The 22012-nt window shown below is 41.4% G+C and overlaps 1 protein-coding gene across 1 annotated transcript in view; it reads left to right on the forward strand.

Annotated features, from left to right (window-relative positions):
- Nucleotides 1–22012, forward strand: part of CELF2 (CUGBP Elav-like family member 2) — a gene marked incomplete at its 5' end in the record, with an annotated part of 370631 nt that overhangs the window by 269122 nt on the left and 79497 nt on the right. The window contains 1 exon segment of the mRNA XM_021384356.1: nt 2391–2473. Coding sequence (XP_021240031.1) covers nt 2391–2473 — 83 coding nt within the window.

Here is a 22012-nt window from a genome sequence, read left to right on the forward strand (position 1 = left end):
TCTTATCAGAATAAACCCAGAGAGCTCAAAGCCAAAATGAACTCTTGAGACCCATGGTGAGGACATTGCAGTTCCAAGGTCTTGACCACTACTTGGTATTTTTTCCTTGAAATCCTCTCTCCTGGTTAAATAGCTTTATATTAAACAGCTAATAAACCAAATGGAGAGACAATAGTAGAAGACAGAAGACTCTGGAACCAGTTGGCAGGACAAAAATATGTCATGCTGTTTTGTCAGAGTTGTGCAATTAAGTGTCACAAACTCTGATTTGTTTCACATTTTAATTTTGGAGTCCAGTAATTAAACTTTGCAGAGTTTACCAGTGGAGTAGAAGATTTAGAAGTACTCACAGGAAGCACAAACCCTGCAGGCTGTGGCTGTCTGTAGTACTCATCCCTGCCAAACAATGATCACTGAAATAATTATCAAGCCTTCTCTTTTGTGAACTGTGAACTTTTAAGGAAACTATTGGTATTATGAGAAGTGTTTCTCCCAGCTGTGTTAAGTCAGCATTACCCGCCTGCCCATGTTTTATTAGCTTGCAAGCGCTTTTCTGTTAGGGATAAACTCGCTGCATTCCAGCTGGGAATACATTATTACCTTTGCTTGTTATAAAGGTAATGGTCGTCGCTGGCCCCACTGCAAAGCCAAAGGGAGCATTCACAGTGCAGTGCACAGCTCGAGCCAAGCAAGAGGCAGCAGAGGGGGAATTTTGGATTCAGTTTTTCCTTCCAAGGTGTGGGGTGAGCCTCCTCCACATGGCCAGACACTTGCTAGCTGTGTTCTCCTGTGCATGCATTCTCCTTGGTCCCCTTTGCTGTTATGGCAGTGCTGAGAGGCTGAAAAATAGCTGGCATAGTAGGAGTGACATGGAATTCCACTTTGGTAAGCAGTAGGGAGCCAGTGCAAGCACAGGAGAAAGTGTTGCACCTGTGTCATTCCAAGGGAGCAAGAAGGCTGGCGATGAGGCTCGAGAAATGCACTTTCTGTTTGGTTTTGGCATTTCCCTGGAGTTACAACACATCTCTGTCAGTGATTAATACAATAGGATTGTTTGCTGCTTCATCAGTAAAATCTGCATCATTCTGTTTGATATGAAATAGGTTTTTACTTCGGCAGCCACTTCTGCCTCCCAGCAGGTTTTCCCTGTCCCAGAACCAGGTGGGTCACCTGACTGCAGCTGCAGAGCTCCAAAGGAATTTGAGGCTCACTGCTTAGCGTGGAAACTGCCCGGGTCCACATGGGGAAGGGCTGCACTCAGCCCCAGTCTGTTTCCTTTACAGGCAGGGTGGCAGCAGAGTGGGTGCTAAGTGAGAATTTTCCTTGTGTTATTCACTGAAGCACACCAGCGATGTTCTCAGGGTGGTTTCAGTCCTGCTGGAAGTCAGCTTGAAGTCACAAACCGGGTCATTGTGCCCAGCACCCCACCTGCAGTGTGGATGCAAGGTCCTTCTGTGGAAAGCTCTCCATGCCCCATGCACACCTAGGAGCTCATGCAGGGCCTTTAGATCAGCTCCCGTTCCTTGTTTCTGTCCCACACCAGTGATGCATCCAAAGAAGGGCCACAAAGTTGGGGGAAGGTCTGGAGGACAAGTTGTGTGAGGAGCAGCTGAGGGCCGTGGGTTTGCTCAGCCCAGAGCAGAGCAGGCTGAGGGGAGGCCTCATGGCGGCTGCAGCTCCTCACAGGGAGCGGAGGGGCAGCGCTGAGCTCTGCTCTCTGTGACAGCGACAGGGCCTGAGAGAACGGCATGGAGCTGTGTCAGGGGAGGGGCAGGGGGTGTTAGGGAAAGGGTCTGCACCAGAGGGCAGTGGGCATGGAACGGACCGCCCAGAGCAGTGGGCACAGCCCTGAGCTGCACGAGTTCAAGGGACGTTCAGGCTACGCTGTCAGACACAGAGTTTGGATTTGGGGTGGTCCTGTGTGAAGCCAGGAGTTAGGATTCATGATCCTTAGCTCCTTACCTATAGGTAAGGCAAACCCTTTAAATAAGGTCCTGCTTTAACCTGATTTTCTGCCTGGGATGTAACAGTGAATTCCTGCTGGTTTGAGCTTGCCTTGTTGCTCATATTCAAAGCATAATGGGGAGCCTACAGAAAAATATAACCTTATTTACACCATACAAAGCCAATTGGATTTTAGTTAACTTAATTTCTAAGTGATTACAGTTCACTAACAATGTAGGTGTGCTATAGATGCAATGCACAGGGGGTGACTTTTTATTTTAAACCGTACAAGCTTTCTTTTATTCATGTCATTCAAGCAGCCTCATGATAATTCACATTTCCAGCTTTCATAATGTGTTGTTCAACCACTGTTTTTTCTGCCTCCCTATTGTACTCTCAGAAATCATACTCACTAATTTCTGAAAGCTTTTCATTTCTCTCTATAGGTTGTTGTTTCGTAACATTTTATACAAGAAAAGCTGCTCTTGAGGCACAGAATGCACTGCACAATATTAAAACTTTACCTGGGGTGAGTACATTTACTTTTTGATCCTAATTATTTTGTTGCCAGAAAATAGCCCTTTTGCTTGAGATGCTGATTAAGTGCCCCAAATAACCTTGGTCTCTTCAAGGGAGGGTGGCAAACCTGATGTCCTGTCCTGTAACAGTGCCAGTCCTGTAGCAATGGCATTATCTCTAAAGACAGTTGCTCTTCTGTAGAAAGTCCCTTGGCTGGAAACAGTGCTGATTCCTGCTGACTAGAGGCAGTTACTGAAGTGCAAGGTAGATCCAATTTTTTTTTTTTTACAGGAGAAGGAGGGGGGGGGAACATATGGCAGAAAAACACTGCACCACTGAGGATTCTAGTTCCAAAAGGGAGAAGAGAGGAAAAGACAAAATACAGCCAGCTTCATTAAATGCAGCCTTTGTACACATGGTTTCTAAACAACTGAGTGCATTAGCGTGGTGACTGCACATCAGGGGACCACAGAGCACAGTACCACATAGCTGCCTGCACAGAGCCATCCTGCTCCCTGCCACCACCTCTGCTCAGCACCCTGTTCCTGCTGATACATCGCACTGGTGGTTAAAGCAGTTGTGCTTGTGTTACTGAGCTAACTGTACAAACTGTAGCATATGTTATCCCACGGTAGTTCAGATTTGAGTTGCAGGTTTGAAGAGAAGCATATCATTGGTATTTGCATGACTTAACTCTGAAGTCTTCTTGTTCTCATGTTTTAGTTTGTTCTGCTGTTTGCAACTAAATACTTTAGGGACCAGAATGGAAAAAATATAAAGAATGGGGATATATTCCCCCTTGATCTAGGGCAAATGTTCCAGTATATGTATAGAGTGTGTGGTTACAAACACAAGAACAAATTATACAGCACTGTATAAATAAATGGAATGTTGTTTAGACTGACAGTTATGATGGATGGTTATGGACTGATGGCCAATATCTTCTTCAGTTCCTACACGCCATATGTGAAATCGGACACTATGTGTTTGAAAACTTCATGTCTGGCTGGCCCATTTTCTGCAAGTCCTGTTAGGAAAGCCACCTCATCTGTCATGGAAGCGACCAACACGGAGATGTTGGATAGTTACCCATGAGCCGTGCTAATTTGCAGAGGTAGAATGGAATTCTTCCATCATTTGAAAATGGAAATGCTGGAAGGGGTGGGAGGTAATCTGCAATGACCAGCCAGCGAAAGGAAAATCAATGAAAAATTGTGCCACTTCAGATTTCAGTAAATTTTTCCAGCATCTGATCCTTGCAAGGGTTGATGTCATGTCTCGCAGTGGCAGGCTCAGCTTTTGAGGATGTAGAGGATGATGTGCCATCATTGGACAGAAAGGAAGGTGCTGAGGGACCTCAGGAGCTCTGGCTACATCACAGCATCCCCTGGCTCTGCAGCCCAGTTGTTTTTTCCCATCCCCACTGCCAGAATATGATGAGCCCTTGGATGAATGCTCTCTAACCCAATTCAGCTAATGTTGCAGTTAACCCAGCTCATTGTGTAACTGCTCTCCAACATGCTTTCAGTTAAGCAGCTGTGCTGAATGGGATGGGCACACACCAATGGAGGTGGTCCTGAGCTGCTACAGCATCTCTGGGTGTGTGAGCCCTACCTACCCTGAAGCCCCACAGCAAGATTTGTACATTGCTCTCCTCTGCAGCAGGGGGACTCCTTTTGCTTGCACCTCTCTTCTCCTGAGCCCCAGAGCTGGCTGCTCTGCTCTGAAAGGTCTTGGTTAAACCAGCAGGTGACTCAGGAGGCAGCCTCCTTTCCTGACCTCCCCATGTACAAGAGGCAAAGCTGGCTCAACTCTGCAGAGCTTCTTACTTCAGCAGGGCATCATTTGCTCCTCTTTATAGCTAAGGAGCATGCCAGAATTAAAGAGGCTGCTGCACCTTTTTTTTTTTTTTTTAGCAAAGATCAAAACTGTAACGTTTTTTCCAATGCTGCCTCTAGCTCATGGTCTTTTAAAATGTATCTTTTTCAAGCTCTGTTTTTCCATCTTGAATGTGAAGTTACAAACTTTTCTCTTAAGGAGATGTGAAAATTACATTCCCATGGCTCTGGGGCCTGGGCTGATCTGATCCCGATGCTGCCTGAGATGTTAAAATTTTACTTTGAGATGAGTTGTTACACTTAGTTCTTAAAGGCACGTCTCTAATAGAGAGAAAAACTCAGACAACTCATTACATTGACGAAAATTAAGCATGTATTATGTAACAGATCCTATGTTTTGAACACGCTGTATGCTGACATTCAATGTAAACTGTGATACTGTTATGATTTAGCAGTATATTCCCAAAATAACTTTGTTTATGCACACTGTAAAGTTGTAGCACACATGCTGAACCGCTTCACTTGAACAGGATTCTCCTTCTATGAATTTTAGCGATTTCCATGCTGCTAGATCTGGTCCACTAAGCAGCTTTCCATGAGCTCGCAGGGATTGGTAGTGGATAGCCTGTGTGCGAAACAGTCTCTTTCAGACAAATGGAAGCAATCATCTGTCAAGGCTACAAGGGATGAATTTGGATCAGGTTCATTTGGGCATCGGCTTGCTTCCAGTAAACAAGATGTGCTGTGTAGGAAGTTCAGAAGGAAGGTGTATTTGGAAACAAAACAGTGTGCCTTCCACTTCTGCTGAAGTACAGCCATGCGTCAGATAAGAAGCATCTCTGAACAACCCAGGAAAAAAATGGAGTAACAGGCAGGTGGTTTGTTAGTTTCAGATACAGAATTATGGCAGACACAGAAGCAGGGATGCAGCAGCTTGCCTGCATCTCACCTGTGCATAGGTGTCACTCATCCTGCTGCAAGGCTGCGTGCACTGAACGATTGTGAGCGGGATGTTCCTGGTTTGTCTTTTCATTTCCAAAATGCAGACTTGCTGCGTGTTGCTCAGTAATGGGATGAGCACCTACGAAGCCAAAAAAGCATTTTTGTAGCATGAAACCTATCCCCCTTCTGCATGCTCTGTTCAGTTTGGGTGGGATTTGAGCAAAGCCCGCCGTGCTCTGTTTCTGTATCTACTTTCTGTGTGGACCTCGTCCTTAACAAGAGACATGAAAACACGAAGGCTTTATCTGCTCCTTTGAACTGCACCCTTTTAGTGGACATGAAGAAAACAAGACCAGACATAAATGATTAATGCAGAATCTTGGAAGAAAATATTGCAGGGTGCCTTGCTGTTTGATTACAAGCCTTGGAATTAGTCAACATTTCCATAATTCTAAACCAATATACACCTGTTTTCCCACTGTGATGTGAAGGCACAACTTAATTTAACAGAAACCCTGCTGTGCTAAATCTCTCATTAAATACCAAGCTAGTTCTGTAATTTAAAGTTGCAGCACCACTATTTTAACAGAATTGCCTTTGTATTATGAAATTAATAAGAAGTTAATGATGCACTTTGCTGTATTCTCTCAGCTTTTTTTTTTTTTTCACAGCAACAACAACAAAAAAGAAAGATAAAGAGGAAAAACATGTCACCAGCTGACATCTCAAGGCTTTTCTTGTTTTAATCATTTTCCTGAGGATAAAATTCATGTAAAGGATTTTTTAAAAAATTTTGAAAACTTTCAGCAGAAGTAGGATCAAACATCTTCTTTTTACTCATGATTATTATAATCTCTCTGTTAGACGTAATATTCCTTGCCACATAATGGAACTTTTATCTTTCCCCAAATATGTATTTAGATATCACTTGTCACAGTAGCATTGCTACTAGGCAGAGAAAAAGATACACAGCATTTGAGAAATACAGGCATATTGATATATATGATACATATCAATGAAATAAGGACAATTCTCTTCTGTTTACTTGGCATCACAAGTTGCTTTTATGTCTTGTAAACGAGCAAAATGAATTTCTACATATGTCTTTTCAAATATAGCATTCAGGCGCATATCTCATACCCTAGCTCCATAGGGATGCAGTTGGTATTATTCAAGTTACAGTCAGGTTCTTCCTGCATGAATGTCAGTGTGGATTCTATTTTAAAAGGCAGAGGAGAGAAAAGGGAAAACTTCAATTTGAATGCAATAATTGAGATGAGACGTAGAACCAAGGTCTTAACTAGTCTCATATTCATTAGGAATCTCTTGGCTTTGCTAGAGATGCTTAGCTTCTATTCCCTAAGCAAAATAATCCAGTGAATTCCTCCCATCTAAATTTATTCTGTACCTTTAGTTAGATGTAATAATCACAGTCCCCCCATGCTTAAGCTTTCTAATATGCTGCTTTGTGAAAATTGGCTTTTATGCAGAGGTTGTATGCAGAGACTGCTCTCAGCCATGTTGGCGGCACTGACATTGTGGGGTTTAGTTTTAACATGCATGCTAGTTTAGAAACAGAATCTACTCTATTTGGCTAACTAGTGAATTGAGTAGGATTTCCTGGCAAGAGATAACGAGGACTGGTTTGCATTCTTGAAGCCCGGCAGCTAAATAAATGGACCTTCTCATGTAGAAGCTATTTGATATCAGGAATCAATTGGATTCCTTCGGTAAAATGCTTTGGTAAAATCTAGACCTAAGTCTCTTCGGAGCCTGTTTTGCATTTAGAGTTAGATTCACCTGACATGACACGGATCATTTGTTGCCTCAATACCTTTGCATATATCCTCATAGGAGAGGTTATCGCAAAAATAATTAACAGCCTGCACTGATTAAGTTGTCAACACTCCTATGCATTTAACAGACTAATGGTTTACGTGGTTCTTATTTCAAGTGGATATACGTATTCCAAGCAGCAGCAAGCCCACTGTATTGAAGTTCTAGCCTAAAATAAGGACTTTAACTGTATCAATCCATTTAATTAAGAGTGTAACAACAGAGAAGTACAGTTTTGAGAAAACTTTTTACACTTTAACAGCAAGGTGGAGTTTGTAGGATATAACTGTCTTGTAAAATATTAATGGCCCCCTTTTTGCCAGATGTTGTGAAGGAAAAGATTTTCATTTTTTACAGTGTAAGAATCACTACTGGCTTTATGAAATGTACTTTATGTGACAGGGAACCAGGACTGTCTTAGAGGGAACTTTCCCCTAAGTGTTCTTAGAACCACAGAATGGCTTGGGTTGGAAGGGACCTTAAAGTCCATCCCGTTCTAGCCCTCTGCCGTGGCCAAGGTTGCTACCCACTACATCAGGTCAGATCATGGCTCTATCTAGCCTGGCCTTGAATACCTCCAGGGATGGGGCATCCACAGCTTCTGTGGGCAGCTTATGCCAGTGAATCACCACCATCTAATCTAACTCTCTTCTTTTAGTTTAAAACCATTCCCCTTGGTCCTATCACTGTCAGATTGTATTGTGTGCTACGCGTAAGGAAACCTCAGGGATGCAGCCTTAGGGGTGCAGAATAAGTGCAGCTGCATTTTAAAGAGGAACGTAGGTTACTGTCCTGATTCACAAGAGCATTTTTTCTGCCCTTTGGCGGGCTGATTGCCCACTGGCACAGTGACAGCCACTTTAGGGCTTTCCCTCTCCTCTGCAGACCGGCTCACGTTTCGCACTGTGTGTAAACCACAGGTTATTTAACCTTAATCACAGTAATCTATTACAAAAGGCAGGGATCCACAATGGCTTTGTTTGGATCCACATTCACTTACTGATAAGACAGTTTGTCCAACAAGAAGCAAAAAAAACCCCGTATATTTCTGATTTTCACTTTATATCATAAGTTCTGTACATTTCTAATGAATATTGCACATTCCTTTCTTGAATAGCATTTTAATAACCAGCCCACTTCTCTGCTTTAGGCTTTATGAGTTGTCAGTATGTGAACATTATGTAAAAATTACCTGTAATAAAAAGGTAATCATCCAATATGACTTGAATTATAGCCTGAATATGGGATATCAATGACTTTGAGAGATTTTGACAAACAGAAAGGGAATTCAGAGAGTAATTAAGTTAGTTAAGGGTTTAGAGTGATTGATTTATGATGACAAATTAAACTAATTCGGTGCCCATATAGCATGGCCAAATGCTGTTTAATGAAGGATCTGAAAAGTGTAGAAGTTTTTAAACGATAAAAATAACCAGATGGGAAAGGGAAGAATCCCCAGGGAGCATCTATTTCTAGGAACTGGGCTGTAAGACATTGAGTGATGTCGAGGAAGTGAATCTGGCCTATTTCTTCCTTTAAAATACTACACAAATAGTACCACTCAATGGTAGATTTTGTAAGCACAGAAGAAGTTATTTTTTGTTATGCAAATACATCACTGCCACCTCTGCCCTCCAAAGATAAGTTGCACTGACTTTGCTGCTCAAATAATAAATTACTATTTGCACTAAATTCAAATACCATAGTGGAAAGGTTGAGTTTGTGTTTACCATTATTGTGAAACACAGAACATAGCATCAGCCCTAAATTCAATTTTACCTAAAATGGTAAAAACTGACAAATTGACTTAGAAGCATAATGAAATTCCCTGTAAGCAGCTGACCTTGCAGCTGAATGGCAAAATGATAGGTGTTGTGCAGGCACGGGGAGAAGGACATGTTGACTAAGTGAAAATAGCTTCTCTAAATTGAGCAGAACATTTCATTCATAATTATAGTCTCTTTCTCTCAGTGAAAGATGGGAGCCAGGTTTACCTTTTCTCACAGCCTGACCATTAGGATAGCTTTCTGGCTTGCAGGAGTGAGCAGTTTACATCTACACTGGCTTACTTGTTGTAAGGGTTTATCTTCAGTTGACATAGCAGAGCCATCACTACTGGACTCAGCTGAGATTGGAGGTCTCCTCTTCAGATGAATCTGTTCCTCAGTGTGTGAAAGCATTAGCCTCTCATGGGACTGAAAGCAAGCAAGTAAAAGCACTAGGTTGACTAGTACTGAGAGCAGTGACTCAAGAATTGTGATATCTGATTACGGGTCCATGTTCTAATAAGTATTTTTATTGTTTGGAAGATACTCACCCAGAATAGGGAAGTGTGTAGAATAATAACCTGGCAGGAATATCCATAGACCTGCAGTACTGGTGGGAGGAGGTAAACATTGCTCTGCCTTACTCAGATGGTGATGCCCCAGCCTAACCCCTCGGGTATGTCAGGAGGACACAGAGCTGCACAGTGTGTGGGCTAAGCTATTTCAGATCCTAGATGTTCAAATCAGAGCCTTTCTTTTTCCAGGGAGGCAAGAGCGCATCAGCCCAGCTGCAAATGCAGGTAGATCCAAGCTGGTTTTTTCAGGTATCTCTTTTGGAGTCGTCCAGGATTTTTTGTGGTGCTTTGCAAATAATAATAATATTGGGATGGAAACTAAGTAACACATAATATTGGCTTAAGCTGAGCAAGTTTTCCTAGTGTGAAGCCCATCCCTAAAAGGCCAAACTGCAATGACATGTGACATTGCTTTACCTCTAATTTCTATAACTCTGGACAGTTGAGGTCAATACTTTGCAAAATACCTCTGGGTTTTACTGTCCAACTTAGAACATCTTAGCCTGCTTTTCTGTGAGGCTGTAGTATATCTGTTCACAGGATATCAATTTCAAGCTGGGTACTCAGAGAGGCCATCACCAGAGTACTCCAGACTATTGCAAAGCTCACCAAGATTTAGGTGGGATGCTTAGCTAGGGATAATAGCCCAGGCACTCTCATAAGCAGCTATTTATCCTCCTGCTGGTGTTAGCTGTTTTCTGTTATCCGGAACAGAAAGTACAGGTGCTTCAGTCAGCCTCATTAGCACCATGACACAAGCTATTAAAGTTGTCTTTGTGATGAAATAATAGTTCAGGGAGTCTTCCTAGCTGTCTGACTACTCCTACAACAATGAAATTAGAAAGGCAAATCATAAACAGTGTTGCAGGCGTTAGGAAGTAACATCATTAGAGATGCCCTTGGATGCCATTTACCTGCCTCAATAGCAATATTTGGTGTCCGTGGAACTGAGTTATGTGATGACTAAAGAGCCAGAGCTTCATGACATGCTTATAACAGAGAGACTGTTTGTTCAGCATCCTTTCTGCTGTTGTGTCCAACCCTGTGTGCTGTGCTGCTTCTTTCTAAAACCTGTGCAGCGTGCTCTGTGGCTCCATGCATTGCCATCAAAGGTTTGAAATATCTCATTTAGTGCTTGTGCTCCTGTGGTGGTGCCAGGAGCTGAGGCATCCTTACCTAGTTTTTTTCCCATCTCAGTTGGGTAATGAACCATACGGTTTAGATGCACTGTGCTTTTGTACGTGCCAAACATGGGATTAGAGGGAAAACATGAGTTTTGTCTTCTTTGCAGTCATTAAAAATCCTATACTTGCTGAAAAAACAACTGAAAATGGATGGCTTGACTGAACCTCCTGCTCATAGCTTACTTTGGGCAATTAAATTCTGCCTAATTAAAAATACCCTTTGCAGATCCAGAAGGATAATTGATATTTTGCTCATTCTCCTAAATAAGTCATCGTCTTCATCAGCTCAGCTGGGAGAGCCACTGCTTTGTCTGCTGTTACTCTGTAGTGTGCAGAGCAATCCTTTCTCCTTTTCAAGACTAGAAAGCATTCAAGAATTCTTTTGGGTGCAGGCACCCCTTCCCTCTGCAGACACGTTCATATGATCGTTGTGGTAGACATCCAAAACTTTCAAGGTCACTGAAATGTGCTGTGAATTCATAGCCTGAAAAGTTCAGAAGGAGACCACCCCAACTGCAGAGCCCGTATTTCAGACTGCCAGTGTATGCATCGGGCTATCAGCAGCCTCTGGAGCAGAGAGAAAATACCATTAGTGTTATATAGCTTTTAACTGGCAAGCAGTACAAGAGTGGGCAAGGCTAAAGTTTGGCTTACTTTTGGAACGGTGCATCTTTTCACTTGCAGCTTTGCTGAAAGCAGTAATGGCTTTGCTTTTAGAATATAGCCTGAATATCTTCAGAAGCAGAGAGAAACAGTCATTGAAAAACATGCCACCATAACTCCATCTATTCACAAAAGCCTCTTCCTGTTGCATTGTGTCAGCAAAGTTAAAAAGGCAAAAACTGCAAAAGAAAAAAACATTGGACTAAATAGAGTCTTAAGCAGCAGTAAACAAAATGTAGTTTTCTTTGTGGTTGATTTTTATCCAGCTGCAGCCAAATATCAAAGCGATATCAAAGGAAAGATACCCATTAATTAATTCAGACTGACTTCACAAAGCAAGCTGGAGCTTTTGCTGATATCTGATTCTGACAACTTCCTAATCTTCACAAGTTGTCATTAAGAGTGGCATTAAAGCAGTCTGCAGTCAATCCCCCTCTCGCCCCATTGTAGCTCGGAGATGGGCTATCTCTCAGCACAGGAGGGGGGAAGGATGTGCAAGCGAGGGTTAGAATAAGCAACTTTGCTTCTTTGCAAATGGAATTTGCAATGTATCAGGGAATCTCATGAATACATTGCCTCTGTCATTCACGCTAGGAACGCTCACCCAGTTCCACTTGCAACCATTACAAGAATCTGTTGCAGCGAATGGAAATTTTCACTTCTGAAGGAGAAACACAGAGGAAAAAAAAAACAGAAAGAAAGGAGTTCATGTTGAAAAGGAATAATTGGAAGTCCGTAACGATCTTTTTAAAAGTATGAATAGAGCCTTATCATTGATTTCAAGATAGAGAACATAGTGAGTCATAGAAAATAAGATTGGGGAAAATAAGACACTAATCAGAGGATAAGATTAGTTTTTAACTAAGAACTGAAAGGCAGGTACCTCCATAAGTGAAGCTTGTAATGGCACCGTGAAAATAAACAAAACACTCTAGTGTTCCTTACTGCTGCCAGCAGCTCTCCATGGGATTACAGCCTCCTGTCGAGACTGGAGGTACGTGATACCTTTGTATTTCCATTCAGCTGTGAATGGCTCAAATGATTGAACGTGGTTTGTGTTCTAGACCATCACTTGAGCAAGTATCCACCAGACAGCGACTAATACTATTTTGTGGCCAATTCATGACAATACCTTAGAGGAAAATGTGCTATGTTATTATACAGTATGTTCATTTCAAATACTGCAAGAAAAACAGAGAGGATAAATGCTGTTGCGGGAGTATGTTGCCAAGCATCCCCAGCAGTGTGGATGTTTCGGTGCATTTATTTCCTCCAGGGCCAAGTGTTTGTACTGCCCAAATGCCAGTGACAAATGGGAATTATTTTTGATTGTACACAGAATTGAGGATTTACAGTCATAAGAGGTAAAATAAAACTTAGATCAAGTATCAGAAAAAGCAGTATCTCTCCAATTAGAATAATCTTCTAAAGGAAACAAAGTTAAATCCCAGTCCTTAGAGGCGTTTGGAGTAGGAAAAAATTAGAAAATATACGATAGACAATAATCCTCTACTGGCATTAAGTCATTTCAGATGAGTTACTGGATTTTTTCATTTCTAATTTCTACAATTGCTAAGAAGTGAAAGAAATTGCTATGCTTGTCTTGATATAGTATCCTCCCGTTTGTACAAAAATGTATGATTAAAGAAAGCAATTGGTAAGTAAGAACAACAGTCAGTTTAATTGCTGTACTTATATGCTCGTGTCTGGAGGGCTCTGTGGGGTTGCTCAAGCAAGCATGTCCCTTGCCTCTAGTGACCCCATCTATTTTGCAAAGAAAACATGGATTGATCCCAGATAAGAAGGGGCATGATAGCTAACAGCTCTCATGTCTGGCACTTGTGTTCCTCCCTGTTGACATGAGAACCAAAAATAGAAGGTGTGACTTGGTGAATATTTCTCTTCTGCATCCATCCCGTCTTCCCCTCTTCTTTCATTGTCCTCGGCTATTTCATCAAGTTGCAGCAGCCCTTGGGCTGAATTAGCCCAGTTCAGAAAAAAAAAAGGGTAGACTGTGGAACTGGGAGTTCAATATTCCCAGTAGCTCAAAATGCAGCCTCTGGAGCAGGTAGGATGAATGATGTAAGAGCTTTTAGCTCAGTTAGTTTTACCAGAGGACCTTCCCAGCAGCTCTCCTTGGATGCCAGCTGTTCCACCTGAAGCCATCTCTGCAAAGAGATTTCTTTGACCTTTAGGCAATTTGTGCATGAAGATGTTACTTCTGGGGCATTATGCAGAGAAAACTTCTAATTGAATAGGAAAGCAATATGAAGAACAAGTAAGGGAAGACAGCTTTTCACACACTGGCATTTATGGTCACTGAATGAAGCATCTTGGTGTTTTTTTTTCGAGGGAATCAAGGGCCCAGTCTCTGGAAAACTACATGAAGGTTCATATTCAGGGTGAGGTGCTAATATAGAACTTTACAAATGGGTGGAGACAGGTTGATTTTGGCCTTATTGTTCCTGATACTGTCCCTTTTACTAATGAAAACTTAATCACAGCTCTGTCCAAATAGCACAGCCAGCTGGAACTGACTCATTCTTCAAAAATATATGTTTCTGCTAATGTTGCCCATATAATTTTTTGTTTAACTTCCCAAGTACATATTGAAAGAAGTATTTAAGCACATTATAATCCCTTAAAATTAGCTGTATGAGTACATACTGTATGTGTAATATTGGTAAAAAATATTGTCTTTACTCCAAAGAAAGCACTGGCAAAATACATTGTGTATATAGGTGCTGAGAAATTGGAGAGAACGAGTTCATACAAAGAGTGGTTCAAAATGATATTGTTACTTGACTGAGTGTTCTTACTGCTGTTTGTAATTGTATATATATACACAACTGGATATTCACATTTTCACATGGACAGTGTGTGTCCTTGCAGCTGGAGACTGCAGTAACGTTCTGTTTTCATATGTGGATAAAATATTGAGCTATCTCTTTCAGTCATTCTCCACAGCCAGATTATTTCACCACTGCAGAGTATTGGCATAGCATTGACAGCTTTTATTTGGATGCTGATACTGGATAGTTGTGGAAAATTCCTGTAACTTCAGCTCATGGACAACTTAAATAGAATTTATGAGCCATGTCCTCATTTGGCATAAAATATTATGGCTCCACTGGTTTAACAATGAAGCTGTACTATTTACCCAGCTGATCTCAGTCAGGAGAGCAGGATTTTTGACGTCTTCATTCAAAATCCCTTTTCTACCTGAATGTTTTGCCTGTTCTCCACAATATTTAAATAGACATACTTGCTGACAAGTAGTTTGGGGCCCATAGCTGACCTTTGAAGAATTCTGTATTAGTTTGCGTTTGGTAACAGGAAGAAATTTGACCAATGGGCTGACTGATGGAGAGGTGGGAGTTGAGAATAAAGAAATGTATTCTGGACTCAGAACTACCCTGCGCCTTTTCTAAATGAAAACTGCAGCAGCACCGCATCATTGGTGCCAGCTCTTTCTATAAAATGTACCCTTTACTCTAATTTAAAAGGCAGTATTTCAATAGATGTTATAATTTGGATCCTTTGGGGGTTTATTTTAGACCTACCTCAATCATACTTTTTAACTATAAGATATTCTTGCTGTTACATTGTACTGCAAATATGAAAGCTTTCCAGCAAGAATTTTTAAAAAGCTTTACATAAAAAATCCCATAGCCTAGAATTTGAGTTTTATGCCAAATAATAGACTCTAGTTTCTATCAGAAGAAGAGACCAAGTGTGTTGTTGGATCAAGGTGACCTTATATGCTGCAGAAAGAGTCAGGCTGAAGATACACTTTTTAAATGAACAGAAAAATCTGTCATGTGAAACTGAGGGAGCAGTAAAAGCTGATTTCTCTCCTGTTGAATGAAAGCCAAAAATTGAGAAGATAACTGGAGATGAGATAATGTTGTGAAAGAAATGGTGGAGCCCCTGGCTTTGCTTTCTCGCTTTTCTGAAACGTTGCTGTCTCTGGTCATTCCCTTTAAAGGGTTATTTCCTGAATTTCATCTTGGCAAAGGTAGAGGATATTGCTGAGCATAATCACATGGTGTTTTCCCAGAGCATAGTTCACAGAGGAGGCAGTACACGCAAAGTACAGAACAGCATAAATCTTAACACTTCTGCAAAACAAGCGTTTAATATCCTGGTAGCTATGCTCTCAGTCACAGCTGAGTTTGTGTTTTGCTGTACAAAAGATTCTGCATGATTTTAAAAACCTTTCATTTAAACTAAATTTCCTCATGGTCATCAGTGGCCTAAAAAAGAATCTTATTTCAGTTCAACTTTGTTTGGAATTGCGTTTTCTGGGGGAAAGGAGAAGGGGCAGAGGATTGTTTTGTTTTCTTGATAATTTTCTAAACGTCATTCTAGATGTTTATGTGGAATCAGAGGGATTTATGTGGAAAGAGTGAGTTTTCATGTGGACCAGACTCAAACATTAGCACCCTAAAATGGTGTTCACAGCCTGAGCTGCTTGAAGGTTCCAATTCAGCAGCAGGAAAGGTTTTTTAAGATGGAAATTTGGAAAGTTGAAATTGAAAGCCTGTGGCAACATCGTCTTGAGTCTTCAAAGACACTGAAATCATAACTGCGAAGAGCAAATGTCCCTGAGCAATAGGAGCCAGTGCATCCTAAACAGAGGATTTGACTTGTGCTAGGGGAAGAGAAGTGAAATGTGCCTCTCCAGACCACTCAAGTAAGCAGAAGCTTCTTCCATGCTGCTTCCCCATCTGAGGGGCCTGTTTCATTCTCATTCAGAAGCTGGGAGGTGATGAGCTAATAGGTATCATGTTTCGGTTTTGTTCTGGTTCTGTTTTCTAAACACTAACACTGGGGAGTGGAGGTGTGTTTCTCTTAGATTTTAAGGAAAAATACTTCTTTTTAAGTCTCAGACTCCTGTTGAATTCTGAAAGTTTTGCCAAAACCTGAATTAGGAAGATGGAAGAAAGTACGACTGCAGAACACTTGAGTCATGTCCAGTGAGACACTGACTTTAAGACTTGTGTCATTCTGGGAACTGAGTTCTGACATCTTAAGTCATGTTGGGCAAATCCACACAACGCAGTGCAAGGCAGCATTAGTTATTAGCTCAGATCCCCAAACCATGAAGGCTTGGCTGGTGTGTGGTTCCAGCTATCCCAGAACACTGCTTCAGGTTCTTATGTTACTTCTTAGGTAGAATATCTAGGGAGTAGTACTGTAAAAATAATACACTTGCACAAATTATACCTGCTCATCACTAGCTTACCTACACTTGGTCAGAAAACTACAAGATTTTGTTTTGAGAGACTTAGCTTCCATAACTCTAAATGAATCACGTATAGCCTCTCTGCCTTTTTTTCCTCCATCATCTTCCTTTCTGCTAGAAGGAGATACCAGCGGTAAGCACCTCACAGTTGTGTTAGGAGGAAATATCAATTAGAGCATGAGGAGCTCGTGCTCTGCTGCTGTGAGGCCAGCATGGCTGCATCCCTTCATTCTAGTCCACACCAAGCCACTCTGCGTGGCTCCAGGCAAATCACTGCTTCACTGTGCTTCGTTTCCTGCTCTGAAACATGGACAGTAATTTGGCTTCTCACAGTTACCTTGGATCAGTGTTACTCAGTCAAATAATGTAGTGGAGACACTTTGTTATCTTCTTATGCCTTATCGTTTTAATGCAAAGGGAAGAAAATGCTGGCATGCAAACTTCAATTGGCAAAATGTCAACAAAAGTTATTGCTGCTGCAGATGAGATGGATAACTCTTGCTGTTAAAATAATATCTGGTGTTTTGCTCAGATGTTTAATGGGTTTGCTTTTTAAGCATGGATGATGCAAAATATCCCCAGGGCATTATTCCAAACAAGATGTAGAATCCCACTTAATGTCTATTTTTAGGACTGAATAGGTTCTGTAAAGGCTCATTTGTTTGAAGAAAAGATAGTTAATCACTTTGGTTTGAATGTGATTTTGAAGAGAGTAATTTTGTCGTACCTCCCCTTCCTTATCTCCACTCCACTTGGCTTGCATGTGTCCTGGAATTGTTGCCATTTGTGTGGGTGGTAAGAAATAAAGGAATTAAATAAATGGATTAGAACTGCTAACTGAGCAGTGGCAGTTATTTGTACATTATGAAGTTAAGTTGTCACTTCTAAGACTGCCAACTTATTCATTTCTATATGTGGTTAGTTTTTAAAGAAAGCAGTGTTACAGGCTAATTAGTAAACTTACGGGAGGAGCAGCAGCAGCAGGATGCAGAGGTGACTGTGGAAATAATCGTTAGAATATTATTACCTTAAAGTGTAGCATTGTTTTTTACTCACTTGAGCTAATGTTCAGTTTAACTTGAATGTAAAAAATGGAATGTGGTTGACTGCAAATGACTGGCTTGGAAAACTTCCAAAAGTTATTGAATTTCAGCAGTTTCACTGTTCTTCTGGAAAAGGAACAACTTGTTTTAAGCAAGCTATATGCTTGTTTCTGTGCTCTAAACAGAAAATAATGATGCTATACATTACCTCATGAACTATATTTGGCACCCAATAGCAATATTCATTTTCTCCTGCTTCTCTTCGTCCCTAACTTCCTCCCTCTCTTTCTCCTTCTCTCTAAAATGCACATATATATATATATGTCTGACAGTAGTCTAGGAGACCACAGTCTTCTACGACTAAGATCATATAAATACCTAACAAGATTTAAATCCCTTAAATTGGAATTTATAAAAAAATGACAGCAAACAAGCTTTGAGCTACGCCTTCGCTCAAGTAGTTAAATCTACTGCTTTGCATTTGTTTGTTAGACTATATACGATGCATGCACATTTAAGCTCCTTCTACACATGAATAAACTAAGGCAAATGATATAAAACAGTACTGGGAATCTGAAGTCTGTCTGTGCATTGGTCTCAATGCCAGTTAACAGTTTCCCACCCAATGTCTAGGCATGTCTGGGAGAATAATTTGGGCTGGGCACTGTTCCCAGTAGGCAGTGTGGACAAGGACATCCTGCTTTGAGAGGAAGGAGAGTTATAGCTGTGCAAATGCAAGCTGTGTCACACCACTTCTCTTAAGAGCCAGAGAGCAGTCCCTTGCCTCTTTTATTCAGTAGAATTTATTTGGCCTAAGAGACTGTCCCCAGTTCCTGGAGAAACCCCTGAAGCTGTAGGCAGATATTGACTGTGTAATTCAAGTTAGTTTGACCCTAGAGAAGTCATTCTAAACAGTTCTCTGTGATAGGAAAATACACCTCTTCCACTTCTGGGAAACTTGTACTACTTGTGAGTCACAAGGCTTTAAAAAAGCAAAACAAGTTTCTGTTGAAGTGATGTGAGAAATATGCTCAAGAGTTCCTCCAAAAGGACCCTGCTGAGAAACTTGGGAGCCAAGAGCTAAAATGGGGGCTGGGAGGCCAAAATGTCTGCTCATAGTAATCCAGAAAGACAAAGACACTGAAAATTATTTAATTCTCTGGTGCTTGAGAACCATTTTCCCTTTTTCCCTCTGTCTTTTGGTAGGTTCATACTTTCCTTTCTGACCTCCAGACTTGGTGAAGGTGTTCAGGAAAGTGGCAGGTAGAGATTAGGCTTCTCAGTTTCCTTGCGCTATTGGTCTAATTCAGCTGTATGCACTAATTGGATCAACCTGGAGAAGATTTTATACCCATTCCCAGTCTATAGTTAGGCAAAGCATGTAGTTTCCCCATCCTCTTCAGTGCTGGTGCCTCTTCAATCACTTTTCTTTCCCTGTTCCCTTAGCTTGTCTCTGCTGCTCTTTACTATTTTCTTCAGGATTCATTTTCCTACTGGTTCCAAAAAGTCCACATATCTATTATTCTTCCCCCAAGAAGAATATTAGGGTCCTATTAAGTTTTGACATCTCTCTCCCCCAGTCTCTCCTACCATTCTTTAATTCTGAGATGTATAAAATGTGAAGAAAGTCCCATTTGGCTCCAGCAATGATTGATGAGAGCAAGAATCAAGTCCCAAAGTGCTAGAAATGACAAGTTGCATGCAAGTTGTCATCATTTAATCCTATTGCAGTTTGTATGGTTTGGATGTTATCTAAATCGTCCAAGTACTTCAAATTACTCTCAGCTTGGGAGGAGGTCTGTGAGGGTGACAGGTAAGGGACAAACTGAGCGAGGGCACAGCTAGACACATATAGCCATAGCAGATAACAGAGAAGAGAGGAAAGGAGCAGGTCTGAAGAGGGCTAAGATCTCTAGAAATCCACAGGCTGGTTTAAGGGATTGTAGAAAGATGATGAGGAATTCTAAGACAACTCCAGTGTGGAGTCGTGGATGACATCCTCCCCACACACCCCCTAAGCTCCCTTGATGTTCAAAGGACTTTTAGGTAATGGTATCTGAATGAAGTGCTTAGGCACTGGTAAAGGCACAGGCAGGTTTGTGTTCATTCGGAGTCCTTTCTTCACCAGGGCTTTTCTTCCCTTGAGGCACCAGGAATGATGTAAGTGAGCAGAGGCCTGTGCAGTCTGCAGTGGCAGGAACAGAGAATCAAATCTGCTAATAGGTGCACTAATCATGCACGAAGGTGTTGCTGTAATGGATCATAAAATAATGATTTTTCATAGTCATGGCCAGATTTTCTGAGGTGCTGAAGGTACTCAAATTTTGGGCTCAGCGCAGCTGCAGGAAACTGAGCCCATCAGCTCCTTTTATTTCACTGAAAGGTATTTCCTGATTTTAAATCACCACTGTCCTCTGTAAGACAGCCATACTCACATATATAACAAAATACCTCTTACTACACCAACTGCAGATCATTTGAAATGTTGACTTCCTCAGACTACAGACCTCTCCTGTCTCACATCAACTGCTGTTCGCAGGGAGCCTTTAGCCTACCTAGAACATGTGAGTGCCCATTTCCCCTTAGAAAGTGAGTGGAAAGCAAGTGCCCATCCTTCCACTAAGCATACTGACAACTGGAAAATGAGATTTAGGCAACCTCTGGTAAGATGGTGGTGGCTCAGCCCATGCCAGTGATGGCCATGCCTGGACAGAATTCTTCCCAACGTACACCAAGAGCTTGGTGCTTAAGATTGCTCCTGATTCTCCACATCCTCTGAATAAATAAAAGGAGCTGTAAGCTGATGTTGTCGTGCAACGTGAAAGCACACAATAGTAATCACAGCTAATGACTGTGCTAAATGCTAGGCTGCACACACCTCCTTGTTTGGTGTTTGTTTTGTATACAGAAGGTAACATCAGCTGAATAACGAGGATGCCAAGTTACAGATGGGGTTGTGGAATCATATTTGACAGCCGATTAGAGTAATCTGACAGAAATGATGACTTAATCACCACGACAGACTCCAAATTCCCAGATAGAATTCCACCCAGGTTAATCTAATTTCCTTGCAATATTTTTGCCAGGAATAGACTCTTAGCTGGCTTGTTTTCTCCCATGCAGATGTCACATGATTTTGACAAGAATGTAAATAGGTAGCATTATTGTTGTTGAAAAGATGATGGTGAGACTCTAAAGCTGGAGAGGATCCATGCCTTTGTGTGGTTTTTGGTTCGCTCTGTTGCGATTTTTTTATATTTACCTACAGGGATATGTATTCCAGAAGAGGAAGAAAAAAGAAGATAAAAGTCCTCAATTGTAGTTGTAGGCCATGGATTGGTCCAGCTGCTATACTGGACATAGCCAGTGGGTGGATTTCAGGTTTTTTGTCAGGATTTCATGTTTTACAACTTTTTCTTTCCCTTTCCAATTTTGGTTATTCTGTGAACCATACCAACACCCCTATTTGGGGTGACCCCAAGCAGCAGTGGTGACGTGCGCGGCCTTGGGCTTTGCGTGACTTACACAGGGCTCACATGGGGCCTCTCACTGCTGGTACGGCTGCAAGGCACTGCCAGCCTTGGGCAAGGCATCTTCCAGCTCTGTTGTGAAGCAGGGCTGAGGAAAGCTCGACTGTGCTGTTACTGGCTGTACGACTGCATCCAGTAGAGCTCTCTAACACATTGCCAAGGAGAGATTGTTCCTTACAGCCTGTTCTCCAGTTAGACTGTGATAGCCCCGTTCACAGTGCTTGCTGGGGAAGCTGGCCACTCTCAGACAGAGTTTGCCTGAGGGCTGTGCTCTTCTCTTCCACTGCAGGGTCCGATTGCAGGATGATGTTAATATCTCTAAATAGTTTGCTGCAGTTGGTTTTGTCACTTTTCCCTATTTGTTAATTGCAAATATGCATTTTCACATACTGTATTTTTATAAGCAAAGCTTTCTTCAAGCACAGAAAAAAAACCACTTCCTGTTGTTATTTTTTGTATGAAAACATGACACGCTGAGAAATCACTTACCTTGAGATCCATAAGTGTACAGCTTTGTGATGTATAGCTACAATAACAGCTTTCTGATAAGACGTGAAATCCTTCATTTCAGTAGATGACATGATTCTAGTGGGTGGCATCTAATTTGAAACAGGTTTATATCATCTATAATCTTTTGGAGGGCCTGAGAAAGCACAGCTATTTTATTATTTTATAGCCTGCAGTTATACAAGCAAGATATAAAACGCACAGATTATTTTCTCTTTTGCTCATTGTAGAGTGAAAGGATAGTACCCTTTTAGCCTTTGTTTCTGCCCCTTTAATTTTCTTATTCACTGCACACCTTGTGACTTCTTTTCTCTTTTTTCTTTTCTTTTCTTTTCTTTTCTTTTCTTTTCTTTTCTTTTCTTTTCTTTTCTTTTCTTTTCTTTTCTTTTCTTTTCTTTTTTTCTTTTCTTTTCTTTT

Source organism: Numida meleagris, chromosome 1, assembly GCF_002078875.1.
Source record: "Numida meleagris isolate 19003 breed g44 Domestic line chromosome 1, NumMel1.0, whole genome shotgun sequence".
NCBI lineage: Eukaryota > Metazoa > Chordata > Aves > Galliformes > Numididae > Numida > Numida meleagris.